Source organism: Thermobia domestica, chromosome 13 (assembly GCF_964235325.1).
Source record: "Thermobia domestica chromosome 13, izTheDome1.hap1.1, whole genome shotgun sequence".
Classification (NCBI taxonomy): domain Eukaryota; kingdom Metazoa; phylum Arthropoda; class Insecta; order Zygentoma; family Lepismatidae; genus Thermobia; species Thermobia domestica.
In genome coordinates, this window is record NC_137466.1 from 183,327,326 (window position 1) to 183,347,939 (window position 20,614).

General features: G+C 34.6%; 1 protein-coding gene across 1 annotated transcript in view; it reads left to right on the forward strand.

Annotated features, from left to right (window-relative positions):
* LOC145667450 (pancreatic lipase-related protein 2-like) overlaps positions 1–20,614 on the forward strand; it is an 82,369-nt gene that overhangs the window by 11,941 nt on the left and 49,814 nt on the right. The window contains exons 3-4 of the mRNA XM_081734931.1: positions 11,693–11,849; positions 15,577–15,680. Of these exons, the coding sequence (XP_081591057.1) occupies positions 11,693–11,849; positions 15,577–15,680 (261 nt within the window). The remainder of the gene's footprint in view (positions 1–11,692; positions 11,850–15,576; positions 15,681–20,614) is intronic.

The following is a 20,614-nucleotide window of genomic DNA, read 5'->3' on the forward strand; positions in this document are numbered from 1 at the left end:
TGTTTCGTTGGCACTAGGGCTTCCTCTGTACGGCTCCGTGAGAGAAGCGTTGAGGATCTGGAGAGGGCTGGACGCCCGACAACAGTGACTACGGACGAAACTGTGGCAAAAGTGAGGGATCTCCTGAACTCAGACCGTCGATTATCGTTGAGATTGATTGCTGATGAACTCGATATGAACCACACAACAGTGCACAAGATTGTGACGGAACAATTGGGAATGAGAAAAATCTGTGCGAAACTGGTGCCGCGAGTGTTGACTGACGAACAAAAGCAACGACGTGTTGATTGTTGTCAGGAACTGTTGAACCTCATGAACAGTGACCCTAACTTTGAAGATGACGTCATAACAGGTGACGAGTCGTGGGTGTTCCAGTACGACCCTGAAACGAAACGTCAAAGCGCGGAGTGGCACACTCCTGCGTCCCCGCGCCCCAAGAAGGCCAGAATGTCGAAGTCAAAGGTGAAAACAATGTTGATTGTTTTTTTTGACAATGTGGGGGTGGTCCACAAGGAGTTTGTACCCCAAGGACAAGCCGTCAACGCCGCCTTCTACAAACAAGTCCTTGAGAGACTGCACAGGAGCGTCAAGCGGAAAAGACCGGCGATCGCTAGCCGGTGGAAGTTGCATCACGACAATGCCCCTGCCCACACCGCCTTCTTAGTGACCTCCTTTTTGACCCGGATTGGGGTGGAAGTCCTTCCACAACCACCCTACAGCCCAGATGTGAGCCCGGCCGACTTCTTCCTCTTCCCGAAGCTGAAGCCACGCTTGAAAGGAACCCGTTTTGCAGACGTCACAGCCATCCAAGCAGCCGTGACCACATTTCTAAAGGACATGCCGGCTGCTGACTTCCAGGGGGCGTTTGCAGCGTGGAAACATCGATTGCAGAAGTGCATCGACGCAAGAGGAGAGTACTTCGAAAGCTTTTAAGTCCCTGTACAGATCAGATCAATAAAACAATGTTTCCAGACCTGGTCTCATTACTTATCATACAAACCCTGTATGCAAAGTCCACTAAAACAAGATAGAACCAATAAAACGCGACAAATGTCAGGATACTTGCATTTTTGCACTCGTTACACTTCTGTCTAACATAGAAAAAGTCAACAGTTCAAAACATGTCCACCTAAACTAGAAAAAAAAGCTCAAAGATGACAAGACGACAACTCCACGTGCAGCAAATAATACAACGAGACCAACGCTGGCTTACTATGACATCTAGCGGAAAATTCAAAACTTTATTAGTGACAGGGTATCTTAGCTGATACGCAAAACTGCTTTTCTATGTCCGAACTAGAAACTACGTGGTCCAATACAATTTCAAAGTGAACTTTGCATATATGCAAAGCTGCGCGCTAAATTTTGCGGGTTAAATTTTGCACTGTTCTACAATTCATTTCTGCCACTGTTTTGAACATTTCTGCCACCATTTTGAACATTTTTGCCACCATTTTGAACAAATAATCCAATTTTTTCTGATATTTTGCTTAAAGTGTAATTTACATTAGAATACGTTTAAATAAAGTAATATATACAACATTAACTACAAATGTCTTAATAGAATATGAAGTTTAGATACTACAAAGGTATACTAAATTTCGGAATATTTTCTCTACTACCGCAACGTAGACAAGCGAGAAATTTTCTAATGACAACATAAGGTCTTTGTAATTGATAAAGCATTTTATCGTGTCATAAAGCAAAATGATTCTGAAACAATGTTTTCACGTAATGCCATTTAATATAACCTACAGATTTATTTTCGTTATTGCTTTCGCTCCATTCTGAAATGATAATAATAATAAAAAACTGTCTACGTCACATGATGGAACATTTATGAGTACTTTAAGTGTACCAACGAAAGCAAGATAACACATTACTTACGTATTTTATGTTCATTTTTATTGTAGCAAATAGTAGAATATGAGGCCGCCCAACCTTAGTGGTGAACAACTCATTTCTGGTATGTTGTCCCTGGGTCCTGGGATCCTGGCTCGATTCCAACTCGCGACAAGTAAGCTTTGTGGTGGACAAACACCATGTGCGTGGATTTTCTCGAAGTTCTTCTGTCTCCTCCTACTTTCTTCATGACACCAATTTATCCATTACCACCATCCTCGTCTTCCTAAACCTTGGTACATAACGTGGGACGTTAAACTAAAAACACAATACGAAACATCTCCAACAATAAGCAGTATAAATTTTAACGAAAAACGCGTGGTTTTCTTTTTAATTCTTTACGAACGTAAAGACATATAAATTTATCACAAGCTGAATAAAGAATTGAATTTTTCCTGGCGACGTGGTTTTAGGAACTCTTCACCGGCTATCAATCAGGTAAAGATATTGACATCTGACGTTTCGAATGCAGTCATCGCATTCACCTTGAGAGATTGTAATGAAGAGTTCGGAGACGTGAGCATTTACATATGACTATTTAGGGACAGAGCTTATGATTGACTGATGAATGCTGGCTCCTGATTGGCTGTTGTTCTGACTACAAGAATGGTTTTGTTGAATGTCTGCTTTTGTTCCTGAAAAGGGCCGAGGAGATGGGGCTGAGTTGAAACCCATTGTCTCTATTGAGACTGTTTCTTTTCCCGTGAGATAGCCCTATGGCTTCTTTTATTGTTTGTGTCCCAAAAATTGCTACACGTGGCTATTATGGTGGTATTTGTAAAATCAATTCTGTGTCCAAGCTCTAGGCTATGCTTTGCAAGTCCTGGCTTTTCGACTAGACTATAATAGTCCTGACTTTATCACTAGCTCTGATTTTTCTTTCATTGGTGATTTGACACGTTTACAACAGATTTAGTTCTGTGTTATTAAATGATTTTATAATTACGTTTTTGAAATTATTTTATCTTCCAGTAATACATTATGAATGTCACAGGATTCATGTTTTAAATTGTGTTTAACTAAGCAAACATGTTCTTTGTGCCAAAGTTGTCTTTTCCTTTTTCAGGTGATTTCTATCTTTGTTTCAAATAAGAATTGTTAAAAATCTTTCAATTTCTTATTATCTGAAGAAGTTCCTATACATCGTGATGTGTTATCATCATCAGTCCGGATTTAGGCGAAATCAACTATCGACCAGATATTTACCATCCGACATATACACCGGAAAAGAAGCGGGAATACAATACCCCGGTACATCAATTGTTTACTGATTTTAGAAAGGCCTACGACTCTATTTGGAGGGAATTATTGTACAACATTCTTACAGAATTTGGAATATCAAAAAAGCTAGCTCGATTAATTAAGAAATGTTTAAATAAATCCTGAAGTAAAGTCCGGGTAGGAAAATTCTTGTCCACGAGCTTTCATTTCAAGAATGGCTTGAAACAAGGAAATGTGTTGTCGACGTTATTATTCAACTTCGTACTGGAGTATGCTTGCTATAAAGAAAATCAAAAGCAGTAACCAGGGCCTATAGCTGAATGGTATTCACCAGGTTATGGAGTATGCTGATGATGTAAATATAATAGGAGATGATGAGGAAACAATAAAAAGAAATGCAAAGGTCTTATTAAACACTTGCAGGGACATCGGTCTAGAAGTAAATGCAGAGAAAACTAAATACATTGAAGGTGGTCGGGATCGTAATACTGAAAATTATGATGGGTGCATTAAAATATCAAATAATACTTTCGACAAAGTGGCTAGTTTCAAATATCTAGGATCAGTATTAACAGACCAAAATCATATTCAGAAATAAATTAAATGTAGACTAAAAGCAGGGAATTCATATTATTATTAAGTTCAAAATCTTTTTTTCCCGTTACGAATTCTGTCGATAAATGTGAAACTTAAAATATATAAAATGATAATCATGCCTGTTGTGTTGTATGGTTGTGAAACATGGTCGCTTACTCTGAGGGAAGAACATAGACTGTATTACAGAACAAGATCCTAAGACGAATATTCGGACCCAAGAGGGACAGGAATGGGGAATGGCAGAAACTTCATAACGATGAACTGCATAATTTATACCGTTTACCAAACGTTGTTAGCGTCATCAAGTCTAGGAGGCTCAGGTGGGCAGGTCATGTAGCCAGAATGGAAGAAAGTAGGAACGCTTTCAAAGTTTTAACTGGAAATCCAATCGGAAAACGACCATTAGGAAGACCAAGGCGCAGATGGGAGGACAATATTAAGATGGATCTCGCAGAAATAGTAATACAAAGTAGAAACTGGATGCAGTTAGCTAAGGATAAAAGTCAATGGAGAGCTTTTGTGAATGCGAGATTGAACCTCCAGGTTCCATAGGCCATAGAGTTAATTAGTTTAGTAAGTTAGATGGGTGATAGTTTAGTTTATATTTTCATGTACGACATATCGTTCATCTCTCTAACTTTATTAGTTTTGATTCATGAATGGTATGGTTTTGTATGGCGTCAATTTTCACTTTAGCAAAGATTTGGTTTTGTCGATTTTTGAAGAAACTGACCTTTCAAGTAAGTCACTCTCTTCAGTTCGGTGAGATCTTGTAATGCGCTTACTCTCACTAACGCCCTCCATGCCTAGACGTCATTAACTATTTCAGTGTTATCTTGCCATGGATGACTTTACAGATGTCGTTTTAGGATCCTTTTACTGCTTCAACAAGACAGACAACACAAAACAGTATCTGACTTCCAATGAGTTAGGCGTTAGTATAAGATAATAAAGGCACAGAATCCTCTACGAGGAGACCTGAGCCTCTGGCCCAGTAACGGAGTCGCCGATGTTCCCCTTCTTTATCCGAGGAAAATTATAGATTCGTGGTAGAGATGGATGTTACGTAGTGGGAATCTAAAATTCACAACGTCTGGCAAATGTAATTAAATGTTCCAGAACGTAATCAAATTGAACTGGTTTGTACCAAAACCATACAACGTTAACTAAACTTAATTTCTAAGAGCTTTTTAATGATTCTGTACACATTATATCATTGAAATGTATATTGTGGAAACGAAAGTAAATACAGTAATAATCACATTATGAATAATAATTCCATATCATTAAATTTGTCAAGTAGTTTTGTGGTTGTGCGTGTGCTTGCATGTACTAGGAATAGTATTTAGGTTAAGTTGGTTTTCTTTCGATTACATCTAGTTACATTTGTAGCTTGTTTTATATTTATTTAAGTATATATAGCTCGCTATAGTGTCTTGCTTGTGCATATCTTGCAGTAGTTCATTTCATTTCTATTTTCACTCAACCATTGATTGGTACTATCTGACGTTCCTACGCTCATGTACATCAAATATACGAAGTTTTACTTTACCATCTTTTATAAATATATCTGTGCACTTATAGGCAACTTTTATATTAACATAATTATCTTTTTTTATATACTTTCATTTATATATATATATTTATTTATATCATAATATCTACATTTTTAACTTAAAAAAATACAATTGACGTATTTTAGTGAGCTCTTCCAGAATCGTCATTACACCATCCATATTTATAAGTTATAGAACCTATGCAAGTTAAGCAGCAAGAAAATTTAGTGCCTTTAATAGCAGCTACAAACACATGTTATCAAGTCTACTCATTATATTCATGCAGCATGCACCACAGAAAATTTTGATGAGACATTTTATTTTACAAATATTTATAAATTCATGTCGAAAGTTTAGACGTGATGGTGTGTAGAATTTGGAGAGGGGATAGAATCCCCTGAGCTAAATAATAGCTTCAGAAATCCATTATATTTTATTCATGCCTTACTGTAAAATAATCCTCAACACTTACTGGAAAGTTAATTAAAATTTGGCACAATAGTTTCGCACTTGTCAATCCCTCGACACTATAAGATTAAATCCATAAAATAATTCGCAGGGTTGATACTTCCATTTTATATTCTCTATCTTCTTAAGAACATTTTTTCGATTCGAAAAATGTCTTGATTTAAATTTAAATCCTCTGATACAGACAAGAATGCAAATTGCTACTTGTCCAAATATCATGTAATGCGCTAAGGTTCAGATCAATTTTAGCGGCGCATTACAATCTGTCGACTGTATGTTTCATCTTTAGACGCCATTTTCTCAGTACGAGATCCGCTAATAATATTACACAACTATAGTAAATAGCCATGTAGGAACTATTTAACACTGTATTGATTATATTGATTATTTTCATTCTTTTTTATACATTTTACACTGTATTACAGTGCATCTAAAGTGGACACACCATTTGTGGATAAACACAAATGTAAAATAAACAATTTGTATGTATATAAATATGAAAGTGACTACGTTTGTGAATTAACATCTCTTGAGCCACCCGACCGATCTCGATCAAATTTTCAACATAGTTGAGGTTCGAGCCTGGGATGGTTTTTATCGTTTCACTTTGAAGGCGCAACTTAGGGGAGGGGGAGATATATAAAAATGATCAAAAATTACCGATATTAGTATCGAATCCATAGTTTTTGGGATCCCTAAGTTGATTGGTGCCCTTTATGCCCAAAATGAAACGTGTTCTCCCCATGCAAAGGACAGGTATTCTGCTAGTAAATAAGATAAATTACAGATTAAACAAAGGATACATGCTGAAATTAAATTACCTACATGTTGTTCTATATTTCAATTCCAACCCATTCCATCTAATAACTCAATTTCACTTACCATTATGTTTGCTCGAATCGCTCACATCTATATATCTATATCTATATCTATCTATCTATCTATTTATATTTATAATATATATACAGGGTGACTGGTAATTTGATGTATTCGTTGCAAGGGGATATTCTACAAGTACTTTGGAACATTTTCACCTATATGAACCCAGGGGTCACAAATCAATAGTTTCTGAGCAATTTGCACATGTGTAATTTCTTTGAAATTTACCAGCTAAAGAGAAGTGCGAGAGAAGGCTTCCAAATACCGTAGAGCGATGAAAGTTTACAGGTATAATCCCGCATATCTATGTACGTCATGTGGTAATGTGCAGCTCGTAACTCTGCATTGTTTCTGTGCTATAGGTCCGAACGTGAAGTAAGGTGTAGTGGTCCAAAACCCATTACTGCACCTCAGAAAGTAGCGTGGCAACATCGCAGAAGTACTTGCCCCCAGGAAATGACTACATGGTTAGGAAGAGGTGGAATGAAGATGGTGTGCGATCAAGAGAAAACGCGAATTCTGACGAATTTCATACCCAGGGTCATGAATCTGTTTGGCCAACATTCAAACAATGAACGGGTACGTTGTTTTCCAGGAGGCGGACACCTTTTGTCTGCATGCTACGCTCTGTTTCTATTTCTCACAATCTTTTGTTATTGTGCTGCCAAAATGTCTTGAGCTGTGGCAAAACTGCGAACTAAAACTCACACCCTTACACACTCTTGCGTTGAGCCAATAAGGGTTCAGCTGTTGCTAAGCGAGAGAAAATAAGTGGAATTCCTTCAGACGATAGCAGCGCTTGCAACGAAATACTAGAGATCAAGTCAATGGGATATAATGATAGTACTACAGTGCTAAATGTGTTATTGTGTTATGACTTTCCAAGGTTTAATTTTTACCTTTGTAGAAACCTTATAAGTTATAACATTAGGTTGTCATTGCAGCAATTGGTACGGCAATGGTTGTAATTTTGTTTTCAGTTCTTAAACCGATGTATTCGATAGCTATTTATTTATTTATGTATATATGCAAAGGAATGACTCAAGGAAGGGTGTGGACCTCCAACTGAGGGGTCGCACCGGTCCTTTAGGTGGGTCTAGATTTTCGGAAGAAACTGGTCCTGGCCTTCTAGAAGATACCATCCCTGCCTTCGCCTAGTGGGAGTGAAGAAAACAAGGGAAAACCTAGTAAAACCAATAACAGCGTCCGTGTTCAACTTTGAGCGACCAAAGTAATGATAATTTTATTTGGGATTAACATGGAGTATTACAACTTGCTTTCCAGGCAAAGGGTTCCACAGTTACAAGGATATACTATATCTCACTGCTGCGTGTGTTACAGGAATGTATGAAATCTTAGAGTGTGGCATGCAGACAAAAGGTGTCCGCCTCCTGGAAAACAACGCATCCGTTCACTGGTCGAATGTTGGCCAGACAGATGCATGTCATTTCATTTCATTTCATTTATTTGCCTGTTTCATTAGCTTACAAAGCATGAGAAATTCTCATGTAAGCATTACAGTTGTCAGAAAGAAAGAAAAAAAAAAAAACATACAATATTGTCAAGTACCAGAAGTATACATCATGCAATCTTTCTAAAAATACAAAACCACATAATTAGGTAACTGTTTCTACCACACCAGGCATGTACTCACGGGTAAGTATCTGTTTCCAACTCTTCAGTTAATGAGTCATTTAAATATTCTTTAATTGTATAATAGCACTTTTCAGTGAGTAGATTATATAAAGTCTTACCAAGAATGGAAACATTGGTCATATTTTTCAAGTACAGAGGAAGTTTATTATACAATCTGACACAATTCATGTACACGGTTTTGCTTATATTAGCATATTTTTGATGCATCACAAATATGTCACTACCTTGTCTTGTATTATGGCTATGAACATTTTTATTAAAGATAAAAAGATGCTTGTTTTTCACAGTAAAAAGAATAGATTTATAGATGTATAAGCTGGGGAGTGTTAAAATTTTTGCTTCTATGAAAACCTTTTTACATGACGATTTTGTGGGTAACCCAAAAATTATTCTAATCGCTTTCTTTTGCAATCGGAAAGTGCTTAAACTATTTTCAGCAGATCCCCAGTGTATTATGCCGAAGTTAATTAATGAATTAAACTTGGCGTAGTAAAAGCTAAGAAGTGCTTCTCTCGATACAGTACCTTGAAGTTTGTATAAGGCAAAACACACGCTACTTAGTTTCTTGTTTAAAGTGGAGATATGAGCAGACCATGAAAGATCATCTCTTATGATTACACCTAAAAGCTTTGTTATGCAAGAATATTGGAGTAAGTTAGAAGATATTTTTATTCTAGGTGATATACGCGGTTTTCCTGGAAAATGAAAATGTAAGAGAATCGATTTATCATGATTTATAATTAACCTATTCGCTGTTATCCATTTTACTAATTTGTCCGTAAAAATGTCAGATTTCCTCTCAACTTCTTCTATTGATTTTCCTGATATTATCATACTGATGTCATCAGCATATAGAATACATTTCGCTGGATGCATAAATTCTAACAAGTCATTTATATATATCAGGAAGAGAATAGGACCCAAAATGGAACCTTGAGGAACACCTCTGACTACAGTTGATAAAGACGAACAAGTTGTTTGAAACCCATCTGCAGCTAATTTTGATATTTGTACCGCTTGTTGCCTACTGGATAAATAAGAGAGAAACCAGTTGTAAGCTACTCCTCTAATACCATAAGCATACAACTTGCTTAAAAGAATAGCATGATCAATTGTATCAAAAGCTTTGGATAAGTCGATGAATAGGCCAACAACATATTTACTGTTTTTTAATTCAAGAGCTATATTGGACATGTAATCAAACAAGGCTGTTTCAATACTTTTCTTATTTTGGAAGCCATGTTGTGATGGTGATAGTAAGTTACATGACTTCAAAAAATTGCAGAGTCGTGACTTCATTACATATTCAAAAATTTTTGAAAACGTGAAAAGAATGGAGACTGGGCGATAATTTCTTACATCATGCATACTCCCCTTTTTATGGAGAGGAATTACTTTTGCCACTTTTAACACTGATGGAAAACATCCTTTCTCAAGAGATAGGTTAATTAAATAACAGAGATGATTTACAATGAAAGGAAAACAAAATTTAATAACAGTCACTGGAACTTCATCAAAACCTGAAGATCCCGAATTAGACATCTTACTCAATATTTTCCATAACTTCTCTACTGTTGCTGGAATTAAAAAGATCGTATGTGAATGCATTGGAAATTTCATCGAATCGTCATAACTCGCTTGTATGGGGTCAGGTAATGGTACACTGTCTAGAAAATAATCATTGAAGACATCTGCAATCCGCTTAGGTTCTTTAATAATTTCGTCCCCAACTTTAACATACTCAAAGTCGCTCTTTTTGTTGTTTGTTCTACCATTTAAGATTTTCCACATAGTTTTAGCTTTATTAGTAGAATTAAGTATTGTGGAGCTATTTGATAGTAATTTAGCTGTTTTAATTACTCTTCTGTATATTCTCCTGTACTTAAAAATATAATCTCGAAAGCTGTGAGGAAGTGATGTATTTATTTTGAGTAATCTATTATATCTAAATAGGTTACTTTTAGAAATTTTAATGCCTTTAGTTAACCACGATTTAGTGGACGACGTCCGGATTTTACGAGTAACTTTTGGAAACGCCATATTGAAGTAATGTAAGAAAGTTTCAAAGAAGTATTTAAACTTATATTCAGTGTTAGACGTATTGTATATGCCATTCCAAGACTCGTGAGAAAGCAAGAAATTTAGATATTCCATATTATGACTGGAGAAAATTCTCTTTGTAACTGTGTATACTTTAGACTTAAGAACAGTGGTATTGTTTAAAGTGATTTTTAAAATAATCGCATCATGATCAGAGAAACCGGGATCAAATACTTCAAGGTTATAGGCAAATTGATTTTTACTAATGATGAACTGATCTAGAGCACTTTTATTATGACGTGTCGGTACATCCACTAGCGCTTGGAGATTGTACACATTCAGCAGATCTCGTAGATCGGATTTCTTTTTTGCTTCCACTATCCAATTTACATTAATATCACCACAGATGATCATTTTTTCAAAGTCTTTTCGTATGAAGTCCAAAAGACTTTCGAGTTTCTTTAAGAAAACAGTAAATATGCCGGATGGCGACCTATAAATGCCTGGGTATGAAATTCGTCAGAGTTTGCGTTTTCTCTTGATCGCACATCCTCAACCATGCAGTTGTTTCCTGGGGGCAAATACTTCTGAGGTGTTGCCACGCTACTTTCTGAGGTGCAGTAATGGATTTTGGACTACTATACCTTCTTTCACGTTCGGAGCTATAACACAGCAACGGTGCAAAGTTACGAGCTGTACACTACCGCATGACTTACATAGGTATGCAGGATTATACATGTAAACTTTCATCACCCTACGATGTTTGGAAGTAGGTCAGGGTAAAACCTTCTCGCGCACCTCTCTCTAGCCGGCAAATTTCAATGAAATCTCACATGTGCAAATTGCTCAGAAATTGTTGATTTGTGACCTCTCGGTTTATATAGGTAAAAATGTTCCAAAGTACTTGTAGAATATCTTGTAGAATACATATATATATATATATACAATATGAAATGGAGAGCCAGAATAACTTAATAGTGATCAACAAGTTAGAGTAGCTTGAAACTTTATAAAATATGTAGTAATAATGATTGTTTGAAAGTCATAAGTAATTAGACACAAAAAGTTGTATTAGGTACAAATTTGTCTCCAAAATAAAAAAGATATTCTATATTGATGACTATTAAAGGTTCATTAGTATCAAGTTACAGTTCTTTTCCGTTTTCATTTTGAAAACAATTAGATTTTGCTTCTCAACTTTATATATGGTAGAAGTAATTATATATCCAAAGGTATCATCCAACTAACTCTTAAATAAGTAAATAGAGAAAGTGATATAAAATGTTACACACATATATATTTGTGTTTCGATTTTAAATATAGCAAAATATACTTATTCATATTAAAATATACTTATTCATTTTTGTTTGCAGAAAATCAAAACGACATTTAATTCCAATTAGGCCAAAAATTAGCCTGACAGGATCTACTTTCAATCCAAAGAAAATGACCTTTTTTATTATCCATGGTTTCAATGGTAACGCAAGCAGCAGTTGGGTTAAAGACATGGAAAATGCTCTTCTGAAAGTAGTAAGTTTTCTTATAAAAAAAAAAAAAAAAAAACTTCGAAATGAATTACCTGAAATCACACCATAGGGTAGTGTGTAAAATCTTACGTTTGATTTCTATTTATGCAAACAATGCCACGTGTACGATTATTAATATTGATTAAATGTAGGTAGAAAGATTGTGTAAAGTTTAAGTATTTTGATACGCTGAATACATACTTTTTACGTTTGAGTGTTATCACGAACAGTTTTTCTTCTTTCGGCAAGACAGTGCACCATTTTATTAATTACTCCATTAAATGGATGGCTCAATGAGACATAACCGAGTCGTTGAATCGTCCGTCGTGGATCTACTGAAAGATTCTCATGGTTCTTGGATCTCACACATGTAGACTTTTACCTCTGAAGGAGGAGGAGAGAGAATCGACAAAATATGCAATGTACAATCGAAAACCATTGGATATTCATCAACTTCGTAAAATAATTACTGAAAAGTTGTGTGATGTTGATTTTAATACCTGCCGCAACATGTTTCTCGTAGTATCACACAACAGTTGTAAGCTTGCATTTGCCCACAGTGGAATCCAATTAAAATACAGTACAGTACCGAAATCTCGGCCTAATGTAGACCAAAGGGTGACTGAGTTTGTGAAAATTCCGGGTTATCGGGAGTGGGGTTACACAAGAATAAGTACAAGTGTTTTCTCAGAAAATACAGTACTGTACTTGTATGTATTGATTAGTTGAAGATACAAGAGAGAATACACACTATACAGCAATTTATCTGATAAGACAGACCCTAGAAAAATACGTTATGAAGACATAAAGCTGTCTATAATGAAAATTAACTAGCCGACTTTGCAAAAACTGACTACTTTTTTCTTTTATTTCTTTCTATTTTCTTTTTTTTTTCTTTCTTTTTTTTAAAAAAAGAAATGTGTAATGTCCTGCTGTTTTTCGCGCTGTAAGGGTTTTCTCGCCCTGTCAGAGTGTGGCCAAGCTATCCGGACTGCCAAGTTATCGAGTGCTGAGTTTTAGGAAGTCTCCTATATTACCAATATTTTCTGTGAAATTGAATGTGACTTTCGAGAAACATTGTTCCACCGCCGACAAATAGTATTGTATTTCTAGTTGGAATCAAAAATAACGAACTTCTTGAATGAGTACAAATCATTCAAATAAAAATAATTCGTAATGTTTTTACAAACCCCGTATTATAGACATGTAATTTACATTAGTTTGTATGGGATGTCAAAGTTTGTAGTGCTAAACAATAAAATATTTCTGTATATTTACTATTTGTAACATATCACATAGCAACACGAAAATTCAATTTGTAATTTTTATCTTCTGAGCACTTGACCATTTATGTGATTTCTGTCATTTTTTTTAAAAAAAATATCAGCTACTTACTTCCAAAAAGGAGAGTGCGAAATGTGAACATTAGATACGCACATAAACAGAAAGAAAATATTTATAAGACTGGAGAAAGCTGCAAATCATACAGGTTACTGTTGCATATTCCAGAAAACATTATCCTTCCACCTCGTTAAAAAAAAAAGAAAAAAAAAGAAAAAATGAAAAAAGAAATGAAATGAAATCTTTGAGTTTTACATCGCACAGTAATGCCGGTTAAGCTAAAGGAGACGGTGATGATGAGTAATGACTGAAATGGTGGAATGAAGAAAGTGGGAGGAAACGGGAGAACCCCGAGAAAACCCACGCACACGGTGTTTGTCCACCACAAAGCTCACTTGGCGGGGGTTGGGATCGAACCCGGGACCCCAAGCACCAGAGGTGAAAGCTCTACCACTGAGCCACCGCGGCCAAAAAAAAAGGTGCATGATAAAGAAAATAAGAAAGGATATCAAAATTTAGAAAGGAAGCATATAATATGTACAGAATCAGGATGTCTCTAAAATCTCCATCCCATTTCAAAGTACTATAGCTTGAAAACGACTAATCGTATTTAAATGAAACGTTTACAGTATGTACGAGGGAGTATTTAAATTTCATTTGATTGTCGAGAAACATTAGCAGGTGAATGATTTGAAGTATTACAATGTGTTTTATACGCCCGATAAGTAATTATACTATTTACATTTTGTTAAAGAAAATTGAATGTATTCATCAACTTCTATTATTACTGATCACAACGGTATTATTTGTTTAAATTAAATTTCCTTTAAAATTTTAAATGTATTTTGACTAAATAAAATTTATTTCAGTAGTTTAATAGTAATAATAATATGCTAAGAAGATAAAGATCTATATACCATAAAACATAAAAATCCTTGTTCTCGTTGCCCTGCCAGGCATGTTTTAAAATGTGAAATATCATATTTTGCCTCTCTCTACTTAAAATGAACTATTTGAAGTCTATTATATCCTCTTCCTTCATATAACTTCTTCGGCCATTCTGCTAAACGTTCAACACGCATTACTTCCCAAAACTAGTATATACTTGACCGGATGAAGCGAGTAGTCTTTTAACCATGTTTTTCCTTATCTGTATGTATTTGAATGTAAAGATGGTTGGAATCTAATTGCGAGACATTTTCTGATCTAGTCGTAATCTATAGACATATACTTTCTTGCTAATCTCAAATTCTCTATTGGACTTTATTCTTAGTACTTACTACGGCATTTATTCCGAAACTGGTCGTCCGCTTGGTTTTCGACAGAAAGCGTAATAAGAGCTACGAAAATTTAAAAATTATCAATTTTCAGTACCGCTTTCAAATTTAAAAGGATATCATAGTATAGGGTGGGTAAAGTAAAGTAAGGCAGGGAAAATAGGGTAGGCTAGGGTGGGTTAGCTTAGGGTTAGAGAAGTTTGGACCCATATTTTTAAAACTTAACAGAGTGTAAGTTTTCGTCTCTGCGTAAGGATACCAAATGGAGCGTCTCTCTACATCTCCAGCCATGTTCAGAATACAAAATTCGTTACTTTTCCACTATCCAACCATGCGGTAACCTTGCGCGAAGTAGTTCCCTCCGCTTGCCAAATAGTTCCATGAATACAATCCGTTTATATATATATATAAACACAATTTCTGCTCTCCTTACATATGATCAAGCATACAAACGAGCAAATTAATAAATTTTCAAAATTTTACTAGAAACGGACGACCAACTTTGGAACTTAACCCCTTATTATATTATTCACTGTCATCATCTCACCATCAACTTCGGTTTTAAGTAAATATTATTCTTTGGAATAACTTCTAATCCTGAATCTTAAATCTTCTATGAATCATCATTCTTGTTAGTTTGTTCACACACAATATCTTCCTCTTGACCGATACAACACGGTATGTGCTGTTTTACATAATACTTTCCATACGAGCTCGCCCACATAAATTTTCAACAACATGTTGAGTGATGTTTGAAATTTTAACATTTTTTAGCAACTTTGACCGTCATAATTTGGAAATGTAGACCAAACTTGCATTGATTTCCAGTTTTAAAAGATATTCCATTTGTCTTACGGAATATTCCGGAAGAGAAAATCCCATCGACTTGTCACACATTTAGCGCTGTAGCTGAAGAAGTTACACTGAGGATGATGCCAGAGAATCCTCGAAACAATTTCTGATAATCTATTACAAGGATTTTTTTTTTTTTTTTTGTCTTTTAAATATTATATATCTATACTTAATCTTTGGAATTTTATGAAACTAATCACATATTCGTTTTGAGAAATCGTTCGCTATATAAGATCTCATTGTACTTTATATATCTTTCAGCAAGATTGCAATGTGATTGTAGTAGATTGGAGCAAAGGTGCAAAAGGATTAAATTACGCTCAAGTGACTGCAAACATCCGAGTAGTGGGAGCTGAAGGAGCCAGGTAATATCATAAAGTGCTCTTTATATATATATATATATATATATATATATATATATATATATATATATATATATGTGTGTGTGTGTATGTGTTTCTATAAATAACTATTAAAAGCCAAACTTGCTTAAAATAATACGAAATTTACCATTTTTCTTTTTCTTGTCTTTCAGAAGTGAAAGGAGATAATGAAATGCAACTTACCACAATCACAGATAATGTTATTCTACAACAAAAAATATGAACGTGAAGAACTTTCAGTGTTGTCATCCATAGAAATTACAGTGTTACCAGAATTACATTCCCCCAAAAATCTAAGTTAAGGCAGCGACTAGAGGAACGAACTCAGGTGCATTTGACTACGTATTATGTTGTTTTGGTATCCTGTGAATTACTTTTTAAATAACATTATTATTTAATTCCAATAACTGTATGTTTATTTATTTATTTATTTATTTATTTATTTATTTATTTATGGTTACATATAGATCACAACAGGTATATTACCTAATGATAGTGACCTAGTCAGTTTGTACATAGTTAGAGCATGCAAGAATTCACTTATATAATTGCAAATACACATTTATAGATATGACCATTTTAATTAATGAATCTTCAATAGGATTTCACAATAGTTCTTAGAGAACGGTCATTTATATTAAATATGTCAAGTTCAGGATTACTTTCAGCATAGGAGTTAAAAATATAACACATTCTCCTAATAGGTGACATGTATAGCGTATTTGTTCTAGCAGTAGGTAAATGAAAAGTAATATTTCTAGGACGCGTGCGTTTACATGGAACATGTAATTCTAACTGGGATAGTAAATACTCAGAGTCTATATTATTTTGCAATAATTTCATTAAGAAAATCAAAAGTTGGGTGGTACGTCTATCTTCGAGAGATGAGATATCGTGCTTACGAAGGAGGTCGGTATATTTTTCGAATTTTGGATATAGTCCCGTTTCTTTATAAGTTAAGTACCTCACAAAACGAGATTGAATCGCTTCAAGACGTGTTTTGTTTTTCTGACTGTTGGGATGCCATATGATTGAAGAGTACTCAAGTTTGGATCTAACGTAACTATTGAACAAGGTTTTAAGAACATTAGTATTTGAAAAGTCAAAGCCAAGTCTGATTACGAAGCCGAGGTTTCTGTAGGCTTCACTAACAATTAGGACTATTTACTAATGTTAAGACTATTTTGTTTGTTACAAACTAAATACAACTATTATTTAGAAAAAGTAGTTCACAAAATACCAATACAACATGATGCGTAGTCAAATGCAGTTGAGTTCGTTCCTTTAGTCGCTGCCTTAACTTAGATTTTGGGGGAGTTGTTATTCTGGCAACACTGTCATTTCTATGGATGGCAACACTAAAAATTCTTCAGGTTCATATTTTCTGTTGTAGAATGACATTACCTATTATTGTGGTAAATTGCATTTCATTATCTCCTTTCACTTATGGAAAACAAGCAAAAGAAAAATGGTAAATTTTGTATTATTTTTAGTCAGTCAGGCTCTAAAGTAAAAATTGTAGTGAAACAGGTGCAAGAATTCATCAAAATATTTCATCGATATGAAATATCACCTTTAGAAATGACAGCTTCAGTTAAATGAATCAGAAGAATCCTAAAAATAAGTAAAATCGTTGTTTGTAAATATGTGCGAAAGAAATACTTTATATATATACTTTATTATTTTGAGACCTTATTCAGCTGATTAATGAATAGTAACTAACACTCCCAGCTAGACTTCCATATTTCAGATATTCCAAACAGAATACTTTGGCGGAGGTACATCTTTTAAATCGAAACACTTTAGCGGGAGGTTTACTTTTATTTAATCCAGCGTTAGGTACTATCCGATGATCATAAGGCCATTTTTATTTTATTCCTGTTAGATGTATGAGTGATGATGTTTTTTTTTTTTAAATAAAAAGGCCTTGTGTCCATCTTAAACATAAATTAAACATAATTTTCTTACAAGACTGTCTATATTCTTTATTATAAGTTAACGAGAAATGTTACAGTTTCGGAAGTATATCACTTCCTTCTTCAGACTACTATTCCAACTGAAATCATTGATAACGTAACATAATTTGTTATCTCTACCAATCAAGAATCATTTTTTTCATTTTTCATTAAAATTCAAAATATATGTCCATTGTTGAGACAATTTTAAACTCTTAACTGAAATAATACATTGTTAATTAATCTTTATATTTCTTTTAACATATATTAACTAAATTAAATACTAATTAACTATCTAAATATTGAAATTTTCTACCTAATATTGAATACTAAATTTTCTACCTGAATATTGATTACTAATTAACTACGTGAATATTGAAAAACATATAAATAAAATTTAACCCTATATTGTCCTTATATTCTACTTTTCTTCTTTCTTCTTTCTTCCCTTTTCAAAATGTCCTCCCATTCTTCATTAATACTCAAACCACTATTCAAGTTCATAGCTTTAACGTACACTTCTTTTATCCTCTTCGCTTCTTTCCACTTCCTAACCAGTTGTCTCCCTTCATATTCCAATATTTTCGCTCCTTCCCAGTTTACTTCGTGGCCTGTTTCATCTACGTGCTTGTAAATGGCATTCGTGTCTCTCTTCAATCTTACATCATCTTTATGCTGTTTTAAACGTTCTTGCATTCTCTTCTTGGTTTCTCCTATATACACCTTATCACACATCCCACACGGTACTTCATATATCACTCGTTTCTTACATAATTCCGCTGACGTTCTCATCTTCTTTTTCTTGATGATATCTATTATCTTCATTCCTCCTTGCCTGTACGTCTTAATACCTTCTCTCTTAAGAATTCTTCTTATCTTCTCTGATATCACCCCTGCACTTTCAATACCATGCCATCTTTTCTTCTTGTCCTCTTCTTTCTCTTCTTCTTTCTCACTTTTCTTCCTTCTCTTCCTGCTCTTTTTCTTGTCCTTATCACTGTAACCATTGTCTTTCAATTGTTCCCATAGTCTTTCTATATCTTTCTCCTTTTGATCTTCCTTCGTATTTATCATTTTGATCTTCTCTTCCGTATTCCTAATGAAATTAATTTTTGTTCCTTCATCGACATCACTTCTTTTATTGCAGTATACTTCTGATGCACATTCTTTTTGAAACCACGATGTTATAAAATTTCCTTCCTTTGTTCTCTTTACTTTGATATCTAAGAAATTTATTACACCTTCTTTTTCTATTTCCTTCTCTAATATGATACCTTTTCTTTCATCATTCAATTCTCCAATAAATTTCTCCAATTGCCTTCTGGTCCTTGTAAGAAAATTATGTTTAATTTAAGTGATGATGGGTAGAGAAGTAACAGTATCCTAGATCGAAAGATTATTATTCCATGACGTAACGTACTTTATCAATATTCAAGCGTACTGTTCATTAATCTTAGATATGTAAAAGTAGGTAGTATCAAAAATAATATTTCAGAATATGCCAATGAGGAGTAGAGCACACACGGAAAGGAATTGAAAAGATTGTTATGACCGCAAACGGAAGTAAAATGTAAACCAAAGAAAGGGATACCTGGATAAGAGCATCCAAATCACGACTGTCCTGGTCAAAACGGGACGTATTTTAACCCTATATTCAGCTTTTACTGAACTTTAACTGATGAATGGGGCCGCGGTGGCTCAGTGGTAAACAGTCCACCTCTGGTGTATATGGTTCTTGGTTCGATCCCAGCTCGCGCCAAGTGAACCTTGTGGTGGGCGAATAACGAGTGCATGGGTTTTCTCGGGGTTCTCCCGTTTCCACCCACTTTCTTCATTCCACCATTTTCAATCAGTCGTCATCATCACCGTCTCCTTTAGCCTACCTGGCATAACCTTGGGACGTAAAACTTAAAGATTTCATTTCATTTCATTTAACTGGTGAAATAATATTCAAGTGTAATCTATTATTTACGTAAATATCCACATATGTTTTAAAATATTGAAAACATTGAGAGATATACAGTAAAGTATTTGATCTAGTGCAAATGTTAGAAAAGTAAGTGAAGTGTTTGATCTAAATTTAGAAAAGCGCCAAAACTTGCCGTTCCAAGCTATGGATTATTGCTTAAATATGGTACTGAACGCAAACACATTTTGACAAAAAAAGGAACACATAACTAGATTTGAATTAGAAATCAATATCCTAATATTCTTGGAGCACGATAGCTAAGTGGTACAGCGTTTACCTCTGGTCTTTGGCCTTTGATCCCAGGTCATGATATTTATAATGGACAACACCATGTCCGTGGGTTTTCTAGAGGTTCTCCCGTTTCCCTTACATGATTATTCCGTTCAATTCTTTCAGAGCCGTTGACTTTCATTAACCATCTGTTTCATTTAACCTCAAGGGCATAACCATGGATTGTTAAAGTACAGGCTGGCCCAAAAGTCACGAAGGGTTATAACTGTGAATAACTTTCTTTTTTTTTATTTATCATTAGTTTCCATTAATATTTCACAGGCTTATAGACCAAGGATGGAGATTGTTTACACTATGTGTGGAATATAATCTCTGGTAGGTGTTGGGCATTATAAGTCTCATAGAGCCCGTAACTGTGATGCCCATAATGGCGGACGTCTACCTGAGATTATATTCCACACATAATATAAACAATCTCCTACTTTGGTCTTTAAGTCTATGAAATATCAATGGAAACTAATGATAAATTGAAAAAAAAAAAGTTATAGTCCCTTCGTAACCTTTGCCTCATCCTATAGAAACCTCATTTCATTTAATTAAAATCTCCGTTCGTTTCAAAAAATAAAAGAAAAATGGTTCCCCATATTAATCAATGAGAAAGAAAATGAAGATCCTCATGTATTCCATACCGTTAAGAATTATATTTTTCACCAGTTACCAATCTGAGACACGGCGAGTCTATAAATGATGAATAATAGACT